Source organism: Ammospiza caudacuta, chromosome 4 (assembly GCF_027887145.1).
Source record: "Ammospiza caudacuta isolate bAmmCau1 chromosome 4, bAmmCau1.pri, whole genome shotgun sequence".
Lineage (NCBI taxonomy): Eukaryota > Metazoa > Chordata > Aves > Passeriformes > Passerellidae > Ammospiza > Ammospiza caudacuta.
The window spans coordinates 12,974,872-12,995,393 of NC_080596.1; the positions used below are offsets into that span (position 1 = coordinate 12,974,872).

Sequence of the window (20,522 nt, forward strand, 5' to 3'; positions counted from 1 at the left end):
ACGTAAGAAATCAAGCGGTGCAGAACCTGTAACTTACAGGGAACTTCTTGACCCTCTGAACAAGAGATTTTCCACTGCTATGCTGCTTGTTCATACAAAGAGCCTTCCCCTCTCTCCATAAAAGACCCCTCATCAGGTTCCAGTCCGTTCAAGCAAGAGTCTGCAGCAGCAGTATTTTCTCATTAATGCAGAACCTGTGCAAGACCACCATGAGATTTTCCCCACAGCGCGAGACCTGGCGCTCCATGGCCAGGCGGAAATCCTCCTTCACTCCTTTCGTTATACCCCGGGTAACTGTGTGGTGCCTTAAGCCGTGGAGGAAAGAGAGACAGACAACATCAAATCATGGTTATCTAGTGAACTACAGGCTTTTAAAAGGTACTGTGTGTCACCTACTATATATTTATGGTCCATAGCTGAGTTTATTTAATGAGAGTCAAAGAGCCTGAGCTATGCTATTTTTTAAAAATCATGTTTAGTAGGTTACAAGTCTTTCAACAGAAGCTGCAAAAAAATCTATGTTCTCACTGCTTTGACTATGACTGCTGAAGGGGGAAATAATGCCAATCTTCTGGATAACAGGAAAATCTATTCTCTTAACCCAGCAAGTAAAGAGTTCTCCCTGCTTGGGGAAAGGAATTTTTTTCCCTCTCTACCTTTGCTGCCTAGGCCACTTCTTCCCTGTAATCACCTCTATAAATGGTTGGGGTTGAAAGAAGAGTGAAAAGATGAACTTGCTTTCTCTGGAGCACAGGTGCCACCATAAAGAGCAGAGGGCATCTTCTATCAATATCAAAGTGCAGGAAGGAGCTTTACAACCCTGTGGGCACTGATAATGCTGTGGCTAGTGAAGGGCACAGTGAGCACTTCACAAAACCCAAATCATGACAGGCTGCATCCGTAGAAGCCAGCTCTTATGAAGATACTAGACACCAGGCAAGGGGTTACATTTATTCTGAGCACAAGTTCAGGACTTATTTTCAAACAGAACAAAGGTCCAGCTCCTGAGCAAGCTAAAGCAGTGCTGGCTGGGGAAACTTATGGGATATTGCTCTGTTAAAGGCCATTTTTATGAACAGTTCTTTGTCCTCATGCTGGCCTCAACACCTAAATCTTGTCCTTAAAACAATGTTCTGCAGCACCAAAGCACTTTACTTGCACTGGTCCAGAATTGGGTAAGTAAGATCAAGACTTTGTAACATCTACCTGCAAGCCCTGCTTGGGAAGGGGAGAAAAAGACATGCCCTGAAATGAGAACCTTAACACTACTAAAGGAATCAACATAAATTAATTTAGAGAGAAAAGCATAATGCTAATGCTGAGATGAGTCCTGAATCATGGGTAAGAAGGGAATAGCTGGTCCGAACCCAGCAAGCCCACTGAAAGACAGAAAGAAAACAAAAAATAAAGGGTGAGGGCATCTGTGCCCATCCAGAGATGCTGGGAACAAGGAAGGGAAACATCTCAGAATTACCCTCACCAACAATACCACAAAACTTTCATGTAAGTCTGGCATTTGAGAAGAGACTTCTCTGCCAAAACAGTAGAGACCTTTGCAACACATGGAAAAGGCAAAGCCTACTGGGCAATTCCTTGTGAGCTATGCTAAGTGAAGCAAACCTAAACTGAAGACATTACAATATATTCAGAGGCTATGGGATAAGTCCTGTTTTCAGTCTTTATTGTCTTCAACATTGCTGGCAGCTGGGTGCTATGGTCAGTTACAACCTAAAGGAGAATATGCAACCTACAGCTACTGAGCAAGCCGGCAGCACTTTGGAGGATGAGTTATATTACAGCTGGAAAACACAAAACAGAATTCAGAACAACCTAAATGAAGAAAAGTTGCCTCAAATGGATCCAGGAACCAGTATCTTGAAAATAAAGGGTTATGCTCTTGCTAATATATGATGGAACGTCAGTAAAACTTTTGAGGATTTCTACATTATTGTTTAAATTCAATAGCGATTACTAAATTGAAAGGACACGGATACTGGCAACTTATGGGAAAAAGAAAAATAAATGTTATTATAGAACAACATGGTTTGCCAGGCAATGTAGGCACAAATGAAGAAATAAAAAGAAAAGATAAATATTGAGTAACAAATTGCTGAAAATCATGGGCAGTAAAACATGTTGACAAAACACAGCACACTATGAGCAGGGTTTTTCCACTTGGTACCTGTCAGCAGTCTGTATGCTGGGCTGTAGCACAGGTATGAATTCCTGCTGCAGTAACCCCATGGGAGGGCTAGAGGTCCTTTAAAAAACAGCAAATAGCAGCATTCAAACACCCACACACCAACTCCCCCTCTGGTGCAAAACAACTCTCCAAAAAAGGAGTAACAGAAAACTAGGGTGAGCTCACACAGCAGTATGACCACCGAGCAGCCAAAGGGGTGCAGGACTAACAGCATCAAACATGCAAATATCTCCAGACTTCATTGCAAGGCTGTTCTACAGCTGTGGTCTAAATATATACACATGTTTTTGGACAGTTACACCAGGAGAAAGGACAGCAGCAGGTGCAAAACCAATACACAGTTGTACTACGATGAACTGTCACAGCTCTTCCAAGGAAGCATGTCAGTCAGAAAAGATTTAATCAGAGGAGCACTGCAGATACCACAGCTTCCCTTCAGTACTGGCAAGAGCATGCCAGCAAACTGGGAGAGCCCAGAGCTTGGGGCCAAGGGATTGGCTGCTGAGCCCAAGCCGGGCGCATGCACAGCGGGTATCGGCCAGGTTGAGTACATGGTGGTATTTGTTAAAGGTTGCCCAAGTATCTTTTCATTAGCCCACAGATGGACTGTTCCACCTTTACAAATTCTAACTGCATATAAAAACAGTTCTTAGAACATGGTACAATGCCAGAGCACAAATGCCCGCTCAGAGCAACCTCCTATTTATGACCAGGGCTACAGGAACTAACCACCAAAAGCTGTCTCAGCTGAAAGACTGTCTGTCTTCTCCAGGAAATTAAACTTCTATCTCTGTGTGCTATCTAGAACAAGATAATAACAGGTTCAGTCTAGAGTAATACTCCACTTAAGGAGAAGAAAAAAGAGAACTTTGGTATATAGGAGAGAGATTTAGCTTCTTAATCTAAGTCTCTTATGTCACCTAAACCTTAAGTAGTAGAGAGTGCACCATTCACCCCCAGAGATGCTATGAAGGGAGCAGAGAAGCAAAACTCACACTTAGATTCCTGTAATTCTGAGTTACGTGCCTACGTTCAGATCTCATAGGTGGGCATTTGGGTTAGCATCTCTGGTTTATTGATAGATACAGAGCTTATAGAAGTCAAATAAAGATGAGACATTTAACACTCTAATACAGCTACAATAACCTGAAATAAAATAGCCACAAAAATTATTCCATCAAATGAGATAATTTTTCAAGAATTCTTGGCATGAGTAAGTTCAGTATTTGCAAAAATGGATATGGGAAACAGAAAATACAAAGGACCAGCAAGATGTTATTGGTCCCAGAGTGGCAGATGTTTGCAAAAAGAATTTTGTGCAATTGTGTCTTCACTACTGTTTGCAAGATCTGCAGTCAGATCTGCAGCATACCCATGTGCAGAGAGTAAAAATTACACTTTCAAGATACTTTGTTTCACTTCAAAGCAACTTCCTCAGTCCCCAAGGAGAGATGTGATGGGAATATAAGTAAAAGGAAGGACATAGCTTTCCAATCAAGTTTATACCATTAGGTGGGCTATGATTAGATTAATTAGAGAAAGATTTATCAAAAACAGGAGCAAGATATTAAGCAGCAATTTCCTGCATATTGCTCTTTTCCTCTTTAGCCTCACCAGCTAACTGCCCCTACTGACATGAATATCAGATAAACTGTGAAACTTGGCTTTTCTAGACGGGAGTTCAAAAGCCCTTAATGGTGCTGGATTCAAAGCTCATAAAACAAATCTTGTTAACACCACAAAGAGAATGAGCTGGCTGTATCACCAGTTAAAACCCAAACCATGGACCTTCTCATTCCCACAGTGGATGCAAGCAAAGGGAAATATTTTGCAGAACCTCATTATAAGTCTGCAGACTACCAAGATCTTACTTCATCTTTTGTAAAAGCACACTATAGTTTGCTGTACTGACTTCAGAAAAATGAATATAATTTCCTATGAAGTATAAAGTACTTAGAAAAAAGTACTGGAAGAAGAATGAGGAATTCACCTGTAAATGCCCTGTAAGTCATCAAAAAGTAGTCCTTATAAAAGACATATAATATCTGCAATACATTTCCCATCCATTAAGATGCAGGATTACTACATTTATGCTGAGAAAAGATCAGACAAAGGAACAACTGCTTTATCTTTGGCCTGTTGTGTTGAACTCAGAGTCTTTCTGAGCATGAATGAACAGCATCTGAGCTGTCCCTGCTAATTCATGGGAGGATGGTGCAGCAGCTAATCCAACCAGAACTGGTGATAGTTTTGAAAGATATAAGAAGTCTGCAGATACTGAGCCTACCAACCACTGTCCCAGGAAACAGGGCTAGAGTGGCACACTTTAGCAAAACCCCAGCTGGGGGAGGCTGTGAGCTAACCAGGTCAACACTGGTGGGTGACATCAGCCCTGGGCCTCACAGCCAGTCTAGCTAAAAAACACCTGCAGTACCAGGGGAGGAAACATCATCTCTGACCAGTGACTTATGGCCTCAGCTATCCCTTCCATGGGCTCTCTGGTGAAGTGCTTCCAGCCCTACACAGCCACATGAAACACTGTACACAGCTTGTCCAGCTGGACAGGATACTTGACTGTTCTGGTTCAGTGAGCACAAAGAAATGGACTTCTGTTCTACAAGCCTTTCCATCACTGAGGAAACATCACAGATCAAAAGGAGGTCAAAGAGAGATTCTGTCCTGCTAGAAACACTTCTCCCCACCTCCTTCCTGACCGAGGGGGTCAGAACAGACAGTAACTGTGGCCACGCCAATCAAACGGAGCCAAGAGAAACAGCACTGACCCACTGCAATGAAACGGAGACAGCAGGTAAAAGTTACCAGATGGAGTCCTCAGTGCTAAGCCCTCTTGCTGGCACAGCTTATCACTTAACACCCTATGTGGTGCAGCATGCCCTGAAGCTTGTTTCATACAGCTGGTTACAAGCACTAAGATATGGCAAGGGGAAGAGTTTGAAAACCTAGAGCTTAAAAAAGAAAATTCTCCATCACATAATTAAACATTTGAATTTCTACTTTTCCTTTAATTATACCTAGTATCTCACTTTTGTTTTGGTTACCTAGATCTCTGGAAAATCTATTTACTAGTTAAAATTTGGATCCCATTGTCTGATGTTAGGCTCCCATTTTGAAAACTTCAGCCTATTTCTGGTTAGTGAATAGCCAGAATACAATTCCCTAAGTGGAATTTCAACAAACTTTAAGCAGTCCCCCTTTTAGGAAGCAAAATACTACAAGTTCTCATAAACAACCAGAATACTCCAAAACATTATGCCACTAAAACCCTGCAGCAGATAGTTATGAGTCAAGACTGAACAAGTAAAAACACCTAGGAAGTTAATCCAAATGATTAATTTATTTCAGCACCTTGTAATAAGCTAAGCAGAATAAGATGACCTGCTAATTCTAACAGAAAGATTACTGGTGTGTAGCTGGAATGTAATTTATTTTATATTTTTACCAAAATTTTTCATCATTCAGTGGTCTTTCATGAATTTTGTTTACAAAAATAAGCAAAATAGTGCTTCTCGCTCAGCATTACTCTTCAGCAAAATTAGTAACAACACCTTGCACTCATGCCTCATTATTTGATTAATTCCTGCAAAGTGCAAGTGTCTACTTGAAAGAGCACAACCATAATCACTTTAATATCAATCACTCTAAAGCAAGTGCCACACTCAGAAATAAAGTCCTGTAAAAGCAGGAATTGAAGCTGAAGAACCCCCCCCCAAAAGAATACATAGATCAGCAGGAGTCAGAAAAAGAAAATCACAGCCTTGTTTGAACTCATTAAATTTAAGCTCAAAGACATGACAAACTATCCAGAAGATAACATGAAAGCAAAGACAACCAGAACATACTCCCTTTTTTTTTTGCCAAAGAAAACAGTAAATGCTTTTTTATCCTTACTTGATCAACATTGCTTGATTTGGCAGCAGTTCCAGATGAATTTTCCCTCCTTCCTGTGTTCTTAAATAAGCAAATTCCTCCAACATATCAATATCTGAAGAAAATGTTAAAGATTTGAGTAGGGAAATGATGATTGAGAACATTCTTTCTCATGCCTCTCATCTGAAGCCACACTGCTGAAAGGAGAGTCAAACTAAAAAGCTACTGAAGTACCTCATTATTAAAAGTGATAAAGAAGATCACAGCATGTATTCCTAATCCTCCACAAACTGATGAGAAATGGCTTTTCAAAGTGAAGAACACATCCGTTAGTTTCTTTTCTTTCTTTGGTTCTTCGTATGTAGTCAGAGGTAAAGAAGGCTGATCTCAAAATTCCCTGGGTTTCACTTCCTTTTCCTGCACTCCAGGTTATGAAAGCAGTGCAAACTGAGGCTGCATCTGAAGCAAGGGCCAACACAGTGGCACATGATCACCCTTTTTAGTTTTCTACTTTGATCCTTTATTTAGCTGCTTGTTTTGTGTGGGTTTTTTTCCCTTTCCTTTAACACAACAGCTTATTCAGTTGTCACAGATAGGAGTTAGACCCCACTGCTTCCTGAGGCTCATGGCTAGGTGTCTGTTTAGGTTAAACATGAAACTGTCAATTTGTGTGTACGATGATCAAAATTTATGTCAGACAGCTGAATAGATAAATCAGACATGCTTTGCATGATCTTTGACATAGCTCATTATCTTACTCAATCCAAACATGTTACCCACAGAAAGCATTTCACAAACAAGAGCCAAAATCATGCAGCTCTGCAGCACAGGTACCACTTTGTCTTTTTTGTTAACAGCTTTGTACATAATGCCCTGTATTTCTTAATGAAGAGATTGCTGTCACTTGCATGAGCAGCCTGAGCTCCTGCTGTTTTCCTGAGTGGAAATGCCATGGCAGTGTACTTAAGGGTACTCTCAAGTGCCAAGGCACAGGAGGCATATTTACAGTCCATTGTGAACTGAGCCTACTACAAGAGGTTTTCTTGGAATGAAAATAAATACAGAATATGTTTCAGAGAAAGAGCTGCTGTGGAAACGAACAGCTTTTTCAACACTACAGCACAGGATGTGAAAGACATTCTTGGTTAGAGAAAGGATACTTGTGACATAGTTGAAAAAATTCTCATACTGGAAGTTTCCTTGCTGGCAGATTTTGTTGATGGCTTTCAGGAACAAGTTCTCACCCCTTGGCCACTCATGCTGAAGCAGAACAACTACATGGCCCAGGGCCATATCATCTCTGCTGTCTGTGAAAGCTCTGAGCTACAGGGGAAAAAATTATATTCAGACAATCAGGAAATACACGTTGCTTTCAAAAACATATAGGATTTATCTCACCTAGATCTGTGCAAATACAGAAGTTCTTTAAAAGTATATATTAAGGCAGAATGAAATACACTTCTGAAGTAGGTTGGAAATTTCCAGCCCCAAAATACCAAATCCTCTCCCACTGATTATAAGAGAACTCTGAACAAAGACAAAAATTCTGAGATCTCTTCTATCTTCTCTGCTCAAAACTAAAACAAATAGAGAAAAAAAAGAGAAAACAAACCCTCCTCCTTCAAAACTCCACTCCCCTCTCTGAAGGAAGACTCTCCCCATACCCACTTAGGTAAGAAGGATTGAGGCACAGCCCTGGGATATGGCCATGTAGTTTCAGGATACATAAACTAGCCCCTAAGGACAAGAAAGCTCCAATTAGCTAGGAGCTATCTTACCTTGAAACAAGCTAACAACAGATGAAGGCAGTAAGGCATGATAGCTCTACTGGTACAGGGCCAAAGCTTCAAATCAGACCCTGCAACAGAACAGTTCTTCAGGGGTCTCACAACAGGTAGGTTGAAAGAAATTGAAATGGAGCAAAACAAATCCAAAATTACCACATCTCAGGTAGGGAGGAAAGCTTTAAATGTAAATTATGACTGATTCAAAATGTGAAGTGAAACATTTAAATTTTTCTTCTTCACTTCTCTTTTCCTGTGGTAGGACTTTGCCACCAATACACTTTAAAAGGTACAAGCAAGAAAATCTCAATACAAAACCAAGAGGAAATCAAAAACTTCCTCCCATTTCATAATACAAAAATTCAGCTAACACTGAGTTTAGGGTAATAGCAACTCCATACCTTTCCTGAATTTTGACTTGACTTTGGGTTGCTCCTCTTGTACTTTACCTCCTTCTTGAATTGGAAGTAAAATACAGCACATGAGGTCAAGCACTTTTTCGCACGTTTGCTGTAAAAGAAGGGACATGATAATGCTAAATTTAAATTCAACTTCTTAAATATTCCAATATGTTAATAATGATAAAAAATTTCAGACACCACAAAAGGACAAATCAATCACAAAATTCTTTGCCAGAACTTGAGTTGACTTAATACACAGTACAGTCTGGCAAAGCAAAAAGACTTGGCTGTCACTAAACAACTTCTGAGAGCCTACATACATCAATTTAATTGTGAAAAAATTGTATTGGCATTCTTGATTTCAAGAGGATAAGATCAATAAAACTGCAATCAAAATTATTTTGTTTTGAAGGATTAAGTTATTAAATTAATTATTAAAATAGGTTTTGTAAAATTTAATTTGTTCATGGTAAAAATAGAAAGGAAAATGGCAATCTGACAGCATGATGGAAATTCAATGAATTTTTAATGCTATTTCCTGGCAAGGAGTCTGTGGGAATATATGATCACATTTCCAGTGAAAAAGTATTAAAAGGGAAGGGACAAAAGCACTTGTCCAGCAGTACCAGGATGAGGTAGATCCTTAGAGACAGAGCCTTTATTGTCAGTGCTGACTCTGACTGACCTCAGACCATCACACACTGCTGCAATATTAAAAATTGCAAACAAAACATCTATTGCAAAAGTAGAGCAAGTTCAGAGGTCAGGCCAGACAATATTGTTCTGGTGTCTCTCATATCGTCAGCTAATAACTAACTCTCTTTTAAGATTATCACAGAAGTTCCTTTACTTTTTCTTTTCCCTGCCACATGAAGCCTGTATCTAAAAGAATTCCCCTTCAGTTTAAGGAACTAATTCAGTAAAATCAAGGAATTCAAATTAAGGATACATTTACAGACAACTCAAACACATGTAGCCACCAAAAATCATAATTAACCCCCCAAATCTTCACTATCAAAAAGACTACACACATATATATGAAGAGTTGCTAATGGACAGTCAGTTAATGTGGCACAAAGTATAATTCTCCAGTAAAGCATGGATTTTTCAGTAGACCCTGGCTTATGTTTGATATGCTGCTGAAAGCAGGCTCCCAGGAAAATTCTAAGGGAAAAGAGAAATGGGAAGCCCAGGGCCAGCTGCTGAAGGCCCAGGGTGTGGAATGCTGTACGTACCCGATATTCTCCAAGGGCAAAGTGGCACGATGCTAACTGGATTAGTGCTCGCTGATTTTCTAAAGATCCTTGTCCTGTAATTTGCTGGGGAGAATGAGAGCCCTGAAGAGCTGCCAAGTGATGTAGGCTGCTAATTGCTTTTTTGTACTGCCCCTTTGAAAAAAAAATATTAAAAAAAAAACTGCTAGGGTCTTTTCTACACAGTAAGTAGAGAGATAGAGAAAAAGTTCTCTTACAGAAAGCTTTCAAAATGGTGTGTGTCCAAGTAAGAAGCCTTCAAAATTTTAATCTAAACTAATAATCTCCAGTGATGAGTTGTGTACAAGACTGTGTGTGAATTAATCATTTACAAGGCAGTCAGAAGACAAACAAAATTCTTTTTTAAAAATTTACAAAAATTTACAGTTTACAAAATCATATTTGTAACTGAATCAAATAATTATATTCTTGAATTAATCATTACTTTATTTAGATTAATAAAGTTTGAAATAGCTCTTGTTCAGGCACAAGTAGAAGCAAAAATAAAAGACTCACAAAGGAAAAATAAAGAACAAGCTTTCTTCTGTAGATGGAATTGGAATGAGCACAGTCCGCCTAATTTTTGTGGAGAACATAGATATTTTTCCACATGCCAAAATTAGCTGGACTCAAACAACAGCTATGGGGACAGAAACATCCAAAGCAGTGTATCAAGCTTGTGGTGCAAACAGTGTAGCTCTATCCCCAGAAGAGTCTTACTTTAAGGCATAAAAGACACTATAAGCAGTCAAACTGGCTAATCAGAATTACTATTTACAAGAAAGAAGTAAATTGCTATTTACTAGAAGGAAGAGCAACACAAGGATGGTGTTTTTCCTAGTTTATAGCATTTTTTTTTACCTGGTAGATGATCATGTCTGTAAGAAAGATTCTTAACCAAAGCCAGGTTTCAGTCTTCCATGACAAACAAATTCTGGTGAACTCTGTGTTACATGATTAGAGAAGAAAAAACCAAAGAGAATATGAAACATTTCACAGCTTTGGGTTAAACATCAATAATATATATATATATATATATATATATATATATATATATATATATATATATATATATATATATAAACTGAATTTAAGAATTTAAAAAATGGCACCAAAACAGTAAGAGGATGAAATCCTTCACATATAGGATACCCTCTTCCTATACACTCATTTTTTGATTATGCTTCTCTTCACCATGTCCAAGAAACCTAAAAGCAGCTAGGTGGTACTGTTTGCCTGCTTTTTAGGAGAGAATTTTTTTTCAAGATTATCACACCAGTTATTACCAGAAAGGGAGACATAGTCGAAACACAAGTTCTTAATCATGAACTAAAGCAGCACATCCTCACTGAACACTATCAGCCCTACTACTGACCAACTGCTTCAAGAGAAATAGGGGTGAATAAGCAAAGATGCATCAAGAATGAAATGCAATACAGCAACAAAATATTCAGAAATGCAACAACTGATAGAGCTTCTTACTGGAACTTCTATCAGAAGTACTCAGGACACAAAGCAATTTCGATTTTAAGGATTCATAATGGCAGGAATTCCATTTTAACAATAAAAAAGTGATTTCTACACAGAAAGTCTATGCAATTCTAAATGCAATACCTTACCTTTGTCAAGTGATTCCATTGAATAAAGCAGCTCCCAGCTCTCTCTTGCCAGTTTGAAACTCTCTAATACCTCAATAGAATTTGCAAGATCAGCCTTATTTACTGTAATATGGCGACTTCTTGCCTTCCCAGAAGGATCCTCATCATCTGAGCTCTGCTTAGAAGTCAGTATAAAACACAGAGATTAACTTCTTAATTTATACTTTCTTCAGGAGTTCCACTGAACACAAGAAAACAGTTATGTAGAGGTGCCACAGTCCTAGTTTAAGTGGCTTTAAGTGATTTTTCACTTAGCTTGTTTTAAGGTTAGATCCATCTGGTTTGCTACCAAGAACTCAGTGGCACAGAGTGATGAGCAGTATCCCAAACAAATTTATTCTGTTTACCACCACTGAGCTTCATCCAGATTATCTGTTGAAGTACATACACACTTCACACTTTACGACTCCATTTAAGCCTACAGTGGCATAATGCAAAGGAAATCCTTGTACTCTCTTTATAGCAGAGAAATTCTATAAATAGTCATTTTCTACCATTAAACCAATAGATATATTGACAGTTCCAATCATGAAAAGTCAATTACTTTGTTAGTTTACCTGTAGAATACCTGACTGCTATAGCTACTTTTTTAAGTGCCTCTGCTGAACTCCTTTTAAGTTAAGGCATTCACAGCAGAACATGTGTCTAGAGCAATTGGTGGAAAAATGGCTTCATTCTTGGTGGCTTTAGGAAAAAAATGTTTGAAAATTGTGGTCATAAACAGCTAATTCAGGGTAGCTCTAAAAATATGTTTTTTACATCGTTTTTACATCTATGTCAAAACAATTGTTTAAATTCCAGTAGCAATGCCATTCTTGTTATGAATTAAAAAGTCTACAAAAGTTACCATTGTTTTTTCTCTTCCTTCAGCAAGTTTCCTTTTTTTGTGTATGTGTTTGTTACGATCAATATCTGTATCTCCGTAGATGTTGGGTACATCCTCAAGAAGCACCAGAGGAGTTTGGCTGGGAGCATTTGGACCTGGATTTAAAGATAAATTAATTCACAATTGTCCTAAACTGATCTGAAAGGTCTTATGCCTACAGCAAGCTGGGGTTTCTTCCTTCACAAGTAATGACTATAATGCTACAGAAAACAAATTAAGTCACTTAAATTACTTAAACTATTCTGGTAAAGCAGTGGTTTCCTCAATGCAGCTATACAGTCAGAGTGCATTTAGCAGACATCACCAGGGTCTGATTGAGAGCTTCAGAGTATTTCTGAATCCCTTTCTTCTGGAGCAGGCATAAAATATACTCAGGCAGCAGGTGCTCTCTGTTCAAGCATTATTTGCTTTAAATAAGTAAAATTATTCAACAGATGAACTCTGAAGCACAAACGGCTCTGAAGTTAACAGCCACAAATATGGCAAAGCACAACAATATTCTCAAAATATTTCTCATGAGAAAGCAAACCAATATGCTGACAGGCACCCAGCCCACAAAGAAGTTTGTGTATTTTATGACAAGATTTCCCCAGTAGGATCACTCAGTGTCAGTTTTGTCCCCACCAATTTTAGTAAACAGAATTAAACCTTTAGTTGACTGCCAGAGCTCATCTTCACTCCCAAAAAATAGAAAATACTCATTTTGAAACACAGAAAACAATTTCTACTTTCACTGTTGTCACATTCAGCAGGATCTGGTACCTATTATTTCACACTCCAGTGCTTAAGTTTCACTAGACATAAAATAGGAACAACACTTCTTAATTCAACCAACATGGATATGTGATCACTAGTGAGACAGTTTTCCTTCCAAAACCATTTTCTCCTGCACAATCAAGCTGCATATAGATGTGCAAAGCTCAGTCAAAGAGAAATGTAAAGGGAAGAGGAATCCTTTAATCAGTTTTCTCTTTCTGAAATCTCTGTAAGACACTAGTGCAAACAAGTATTTTCAGTTTGTGCATTTCTTCTATTTGCAGAAAGATACGAGGCTAAGAGTAAAGTAACTCTTTGTAACCGCAAAGAGTTAATTTGAGAGTTTAGTAGATGATTCATTTCATCTCTTGACATTAAAAAAAAACTTCTATTAAGCTTTTCACATCTACTCAAAAGTGATGTGTACTGAGTTTACTACAACAGAAGCTCCTGTTAGAAGAAACAGCCAATTTGCTCTACCAAACAAATACAGGTCAATAAATTCCACCATTGAAATTGCACCTACAGCACACTGCAATCACCTCTCCTGTACCATCATGTATTCCACTATGTCAGAATCTCAAGTGTGAAAACTGAAAATAGAGAAGATTCATATCCAATTCTCATTAATGCGAAGTACCATAACTGGGATGCTGGAAGAGTTTCACCATTAGAACCTCAAGAGCTGCCTAGTTTTAACACCGGAGAAAAAAAATATTGGGTTTTTCTTTGACTCATACTGACTTAAATTATTGCCAGCTAAGTGCTTTGCTTTCCAAACCAGTATTCTCCTCCCAGTACTAGAAGTACACCGCAGTCTTTATTGCAAAACCTCCAGTCCTAAAACAAAAGAAAATCCACTGTCACACTTGACTGGGGCCGCAGACCTTCTCTTACAGTACTGAAAATTACACAGGCATACAAAGAGCAGCACTGTGTTTTTCTGTCTGAGCTCTAGAATCAAAGTTTACAGAGTTTTTAATTGTTTTCTAGCAGACAGTGCTATAAACAAACCCCAAAAGCATCAACCCAGAAAACTTTCCTCAGCTTCTGGGCCACCCTTGAAAAGTCCAATTAATGCCAAAAAAAGCAATCCAAGGTGCTCCAAGTAATGTAGCATGTCTGAAATGCAGATGTTAGTGGGTAGAAAAATGCACAGGTAACTAATTAGGAGAAATGTGCAAAACACACCTCAAAGATTAGGCTTAAGCTATATAAAGAAAGACAAGTTGTAAGCTTGTGAATGTCAGGAAATCTTTTCCTATTCAATTTTGTTTGCTTAATTACAAATTTGTGTGTTTCCAGTGCAAAAATAACTTCACTTATTTTGACTGAAAGAAAGCAGGAAAATGTCAGCTTCAAAGAAACAAAATCAGAGGAGAAATGAAACAAACACAATGCTCAGTAGGCATGGAAGAGTAGGAATCAACCCTAGGGATGTTTCCCATAACATTTGGTCTGTCTTTTCTCCTTGCTAGATAAATCAACTGCTGCTGGCCAAGGTTGAAACCACAATGCTAAGCTAGACTGATCTTTGGTCTGATCCACTACACATTTGTTATGAACTACTGTTGGCAAGCTTAATAGTTTGGGAGAATTATGACAAGTCATAGCAAATGTAAATGTTGTTTTGTGAGATGACAGTTTCAAAAGACTAATGAGAAAGTATCTTAAGACATTGGCAATGAACCCACGAAGGGCTCGTTACAGAAGTTGAAACATTAGAAACTAACCTTGAAAGAGTGATGGCTGGATGTTGCTGACATACTGAAAAGCATTTTTAAAGAAGACCAACATCGTGGAATACACTACTTGATTCTTGTATTTAAGGTGGGCTTCACTATCAAAGTTACTGATGTATCTGCAGAGATCTTTCATTCGATGCAGAATGTCACCATAACTCCTGAGGGAAAGAGAGAGAACAAGAATTCAGGATGTTACACAAACTCTGCAACTAAAGAAAAGAATGCATAGTGAGTATGAAAATCTCAATGTTTCTGCTGAGGATATCTCCCAGCATCAAATCAGTGGAGGCTGGGAATACATGCTAGTGAAATTTCACAAAACATTTACCATGCTTCTCTTTACTGTGGCACATAGGGAAGGTTACCCACAGCACTATAGTGCTTACGCATGACTTTTAACATCATCAAAAGTTGATTTTAGAGACTAATTTGAAAGTGCTTTCTAGAGCCCCATTTTTGCTTTCCATTGTACAGTCTTGAAAGAAAAGGTGCTGTGAACTTACCAAAAATGTTTTTGTGTTAAAACTGTTCTTCAATGAGAATTGTTCTTATTAAGAATCAAAAAGCCAAATTCTCCATGAGGGGAAATACCCAGCAAAGTAGAGCTTTCTTACCTTCTTCCCTTATCCATTTGCCACTCACACCTCATTCCCACCACAGACAGTATTTTAAACAGCCTCTCCCAAGGATCTGTAATCTGGGATGATTTCTCTGTGAGACCATCTATTACATATTTCTGAGAGCTGCGCTTGCTTGGAGACATAATATCAGAGGAATCTTGTGAACCTAGGAAAACCAGTACATTCTTCTCTTCACAAAGAAATCAAACAAACTGATGCATTTTCAAGAAGAAAACATGTAAAAATTATGTGGGAGCTTTCAGGGTAACCATTCATTACACAGAAGTTTAAGAGGGAGCAGCAGACATTTCTGCCTTTCTACAAGAGAGCTGATTGGCCAGATAAGGGCATTTTGTCCCACCTCTCATATGCTGAAGCATCATGAGCATCATGACTAAGTAGCTGAAGCACCATCTTGGTATTTTGGAATCAAAGAACTAAGAAACACTAAATTCTACTATTAGTGGTATCCTTGTCTGTGGGATACATTAACATAAAAACAATGCATGTTTTATTTATGGACATCAGTGATACTAAGACACATTCTAAGAAAGCTTGACTTTGTGAAAATATTCTTACCTTGATATTGACTTTCTGTCTGCGTAGATCTAGTTACATAATTAATATAAAATTCTGCTGCTTTATTCAGATATTTATATAACAAGCTGGCAGGAAGTCGTACATCAGGGTTGTTAATTATCAGAGGAAGAACATCACAAACTAAAATAGAAAACGAACAAAAAATCCTTTAGGTTTGTGAGGGGTTTTGCTCTATTTCTCCTACGTAAGGTTTCTCAATCAGCAATGGGAGCCTTCATCTTTGGTTGACCAGACACCAGAAAGAACCTCACATGAATGGCTCCAGGACCAACTTGTACCATATGGCCAGCCTGGATTAACATGGCCTGAGCCTCTTCTGACTAAAGCAGTTTTCTAATCATAGCATCATTAAAGAAGTTTACTGACCTCAGAACATTGCCACACTACAAAGTAGCACTGTAAAACAAGAACATTAATATTTTCTTACCAAATAATTTTCTAAAACAATTCACTGGAGATTCTTGGTCTTCAATACTTTCAGCATCTAATAATGTTTCTCCAAGGCCTACCTGTGTGAGCAGAGGTGACAATCAAACACTGGACCAGTGGTTTCAGAAACTTTTTGAACTGCAATTCAGTGGGGTTGAACAGTAATTCAGTAACAATTCTATGGCAACAGTATGTGCCAGACTCCCAATATACAGTTAAACTACCCACACTTAATAGCAGGTAAAAAGCAATGTCAGAAGATAACAAAACCAGACCAAGAGAAAAACTGTGCATGAAACTGTTTCACTAATGACACACAAAGACAAATGAATGCAAGATATGACTGTTATTCTTTCATTTACAAAACAAACTATTGTTTTATTCGCTTCCATTTGTATCCTGCCCAATCCCTTCCTGGTGGTAAGCTCAAGATACAGCAGTCTGAACTATATGTTACAATTAAACATAAATAAAAAGACCCACCCTCTCATTAAGGAAAACACATTTCAGCAGAACCTCAAAAAACCGAGTGCCAATATCCTTAATAATTACTGTGAGTTCCTCTTCTCTTACCCCATGTTGCACCACGGTCTCTGGGAAACGCCGCAGAAGGAGAAGGAGCATTTCTGCCCTTTCTAATGTGTTAAAGCACTGCTCTGTTGCCTTCAGGAGCATTTCACACTGCACCCGACCAGGAAGAGTCTCAAATAATCCTTAAAAAAAAAAAAAACATTTAACTTGTTGTGTCTGAATTGTAAATATGACAATATGACAAATAGTTGTAAATATGACAAAGCATAAAAGTCAATCACCCTGCTCTGCTGAACAAAAAGGGATTTCCTTATGCTTTTTCTGCTTTTAACACACGTATCTGAAAAAAAATCTGTTTCTTTCAGAGAAGACCAAATAAATATTCATCGGTAATAGTGTTTATTTGGGTGCAAGGACCTTGAATTGACAAGTAAGACTACTAGTAAGTGGAATACTCTAAATCCCAATACTTCAGTATTGGACATTTCAAGATGTTTTCTCAAAACTGTTTATTTCTTTTTTCACTTACATTCTACTTCTACAATTAATACTTTCATTACTAAAATGTAGGGTTTTTTCAATTTAAACATCCAGTGAGGCACTAAAAAGAAACTCGCATATTCTCCCATGTGTTTTATGCATTTGCTTTCAAAAATAAATACATCCCATGAAAAATCAAATGTTTTCATAACTGGAATATTCTTAGAGCTTCTGAAGCATGTATTCAAACAGCAGATTACAGTTTCTCAGGTGTACATCCTGCTTTCAAAATTGCCTGCGGTTGCCAGCAGTGAATGCCAAGCCCTTCTGGACACCATTCATTTTTATATCCCTCACTAAATCAACAAGAATTCACTCAATTTTTACAACCATACACTGCTTTCTGCAATCTCTGATTTAAGTCCCATTCCACTTATTTCCCATTCAATCGCTCTTCTCCGTGCTTCTTGTTCTGGCAGAGTAGGCCTACCTATATCAGAGACAAAGCAATGGAAAACAGCTTGTCATGTTCCTTTGTTTTCCTAAGCCTAACACACCAAATGAAGTCTGCTATGAATGAATTGAGGGGAAAAAAACCCTGCAGTCCACTGGCAAAGTTAGAAAAACTGACATTTACTTGTCAAACTAGATAAATAATCAGAGGGCTCATCTTTAGATTACTTCAGGGTACAATCTTTACCTCTTAAAAACTGTGTCTGCTTGTCCTGGGAGTCATTCCTTAATGCTGATGTAATAACACTGATCTCCCTCCACACAGCAGGTTGGTCTGGAAAATTGACAAACCTGTAACAAAGTTAAGGAATGTACAGTGATCTCAAAATCTGTCTCAAAGACAAAGCCTTCCCATAAAAGTATGTGTTTGGGCAAAACAGAAAATAAAACCTTTCATTGTTTATTTTTAATTAATTAGACCTTTTGTGCTTAACTTACCCACACAGATTTTCAAAAACTCTTAAGTTTATATTTTTGGAAATCTTGACATTTATCTGTCCACAGAATGGCAGTGCAGCTGGTGAAGGGTCTGGAGCACAAGTTCTGTGAGGAGTGGCTGAGGGAGCTGGGGTTGTTTAGCTGGGAAAAAAGGAGTCTCAAGAGTGTCCTTATCACTCTCTACAAGCCCCTGACAGAAGGCTGTAGCCAGGTGCGGTCAGTCTCTTCTGCCAGGCAACCAGTGACAGGACAAGAGGACATGGTCTTAAGATGCCAGGGAAAGTTTAGGTTGGGTATTAGGAGGAATTTCTTCACAGAAAGGGTAATTACAATTGGAGTGGGCTGCCCAGGGAGGTGGTGGAGTCACCCTCCCAAGGTGTTTAAGGAAAAATTGGATGTGGCACCTGGTGCCACAGTCTAGTCGACAAGGTGGTGCTTAGTCATAGCCTGGACTCAATCATCTCAGAGGTCTTTTCCAAACTGATTCCATGAATGGAGCACCTGGGATAAAAGCAGAGTTCCAGATCTGATTACTTACATGTCGTAGAGCAGCCTGCCTGCAGACGCTGTCCTCTCAGCATTCCTCTCAATAGTGTACATCTCATACTGCAGTATGCAAGAACACAACATCAGCTTTCCCAAATATATTTATCAATCACATCAGTCCGTCCACTCTAAAAAACTGCCCTCGATTTACCACAGCAGTATGCATAATAGAAAATAAAAGGACTGCAACATTTGCAGAAATTAGAAGGCGCGTTAGACAATTTAATCACACATTAATTTAGGCATAAAATTCTTCTTGAAAATATACTTAATATCATTAACACTTACAACCTTCTAGTATCTAAAGGAGGCCAACAGAGAAGTCAGAGAAGGACTCTTCATCAGGAAGTGCTAGGACAAGTAGTAATGGGTACAAACTGAAAGAGGGGAACTTTATATAATATATAATGACGGAATTCTCTAGTGTGAGAGCGGTGAGACACAGGAACAGGCTGCCCGGAGAAGCCGTGCGTGCCCCATATCTGGAAGTGTTCAAGCCCAGGCTGGATGGAGCTTGGAGTAACCTAGTCCAGTGGAAGGTGGCGCTGCCCATGGAACTGGGGTTAGACCAGATGATCTTTAAACCAACCCTTAACATTCCATGGCAAAAACCCGGCTTAATTTTTACACAAACTGAAAACTTGGAATTCAGAGAGTCCTTTGACCAGGGTTTGAACCCAGCCAAATGCAATGCAAAGCCCCCAAGATTCCACAGAAGCCATAATGAGGGGAGATACTTTAACTAAGTACAGTAGTAGCAGTAGTAGTAAAGGGTTTTCTTTTGTTTTTTAACCGCGAAGTCACCGCGGCACCCAGCAACCCCGCCCCCCGCTCCCATTGGCTGATCTGCCTGTCAATCAAACAGGGCCGCATCGCGGCCCTCGGTACCGAGCGTGTGCGACAGCGGCGGCGCTCACTTGGATGTTGAAGTCGGCGGGGTAGAGGCTCCGTGCCGTGATGAGCCAGGCCTTGGCCGCCCACAGGTCCCCCGGCACCAGCTCCCGGGCCCGCTTCACCAGGAACTCACAGTCCCCCTGCGCCGACATCTTGCTCCCGGCGCGGCCTGGCTCCGCCCCGGCCGCCGGGCGGCGCGCATGCGCCACGGCGCTCCCCGAGCTGCACTCGCTCGCGCTTCCGCCCCAGCCTGGCGCAGCGCGCCGCCCGCAGCGCCCTCGGTGGCCGGAGTGTCGGAGTGGGGCCGCGATTGCCGGTCTGCTCTCGGTGGCCGGAGTGTCGGAGCGGGGCCGCGATTGCCGGTCTGCTCTCGGTGGCCGGAGTGTCGGAGCGGGGCCGCGATTGCCGGTCTGCTCTCGGTGGCCGGATTGTCGGAGCGCGCCCGCGATTGCCGGTCCGCTGGGCCCGAGCGAGCCAAAGCGCTGATGTGGGCGGCAGCGAGCGCTGCCCTCCTAAGGCTGGTGTTGCTGCTGGTCAAAGCCCGCTCGGGAAGTCCAAGGCACTGCTGGTGTTCTCTGGGCTAGTGTTCTCTGAAGTTCTTACAGTCCACTACTAAAGTCACCACAGGCAAATGCGAAGGAAAAGCAGGACCTTTCACCACAGATGTGCATCCACCTTTCATCAGCTTGGAACAGAGTCTTGCTTCTTACAATTAGATTTTAATGTTAGGAGGCTTGATTACAAGCGTAACCCCTTATGTTACTTAGTAAGAATATTCAGTTTCTTTCCTTGTCACTTTCTTTGCTCCTTTCAAGTAGGCTCTTCTTTCTGATGTTGCGACAGACTTTACAGACTTTGCACTTGGGGACTTCCACTGATTAAATCCATAAATTACAC

The 20,522-nt window shown here is 39.8% G+C and overlaps 1 protein-coding gene across 4 annotated transcripts; it reads right to left on the reverse strand.

Moving 5' to 3' along the window:
* Positions 1-3: 3 nt before the first annotated feature.
* INTS10 (integrator complex subunit 10) lies at positions 4-19,794 on the reverse strand. Of its 4 annotated transcripts, none has more exons than XM_058802978.1 (18): positions 19,649-19,794; positions 18,724-18,791; positions 17,935-18,038; positions 16,797-16,936; positions 16,222-16,303; positions 15,774-15,914; positions 15,189-15,360; positions 14,563-14,732; positions 12,035-12,168; positions 11,149-11,302; positions 10,391-10,473; positions 9,512-9,664; positions 8,277-8,385; positions 7,870-7,949; positions 7,252-7,414; positions 6,113-6,206; positions 2,183-2,260; positions 4-305 (listed from the first exon to the last, which is right to left on the reverse strand). In XM_058802978.1, exons 1-18 carry the CDS (start codon positions 19,775-19,777, stop codon positions 149-151), a joined length of 2,211 nt encoding a protein of 736 aa, XP_058658961.1. In that variant the 5' UTR covers positions 19,778-19,794; the 3' UTR covers positions 4-148. The 4 variants fall into 4 exon arrangements, with proteins under 4 accessions (XP_058658961.1, XP_058658960.1, XP_058658964.1 ...); XM_058802977.1 differs by having other exon boundaries at positions 11,149-11,305; XM_058802981.1 differs by lacking the exon at positions 2,183-2,260.
* Between the last annotated feature and the right edge of the window lie 728 nt (positions 19,795-20,522).

Coding starts and splice junctions, on each gene's coding strand:
- INTS10 (XM_058802977.1), bottom strand. CDS start 19,777: ATGTCGGCGCAGGGGGACTGTGAGTTCCTGGTGAAGCGGGCCCGGGAG. Junction 15,915..16,221: donor TTGTTTTAGAAAATTATTTG/GTAAGAAAATAT, acceptor TTTCTATTTTAG/TTTGTGATGTTCTTCCTCTG. Junction 7,950..8,276: donor CAAGTCAAAATTCAGGAAAG/GTATGGAGTTGC, acceptor GTTCTGTTGCAG/GGTCTGATTTGAAGCTTTGG.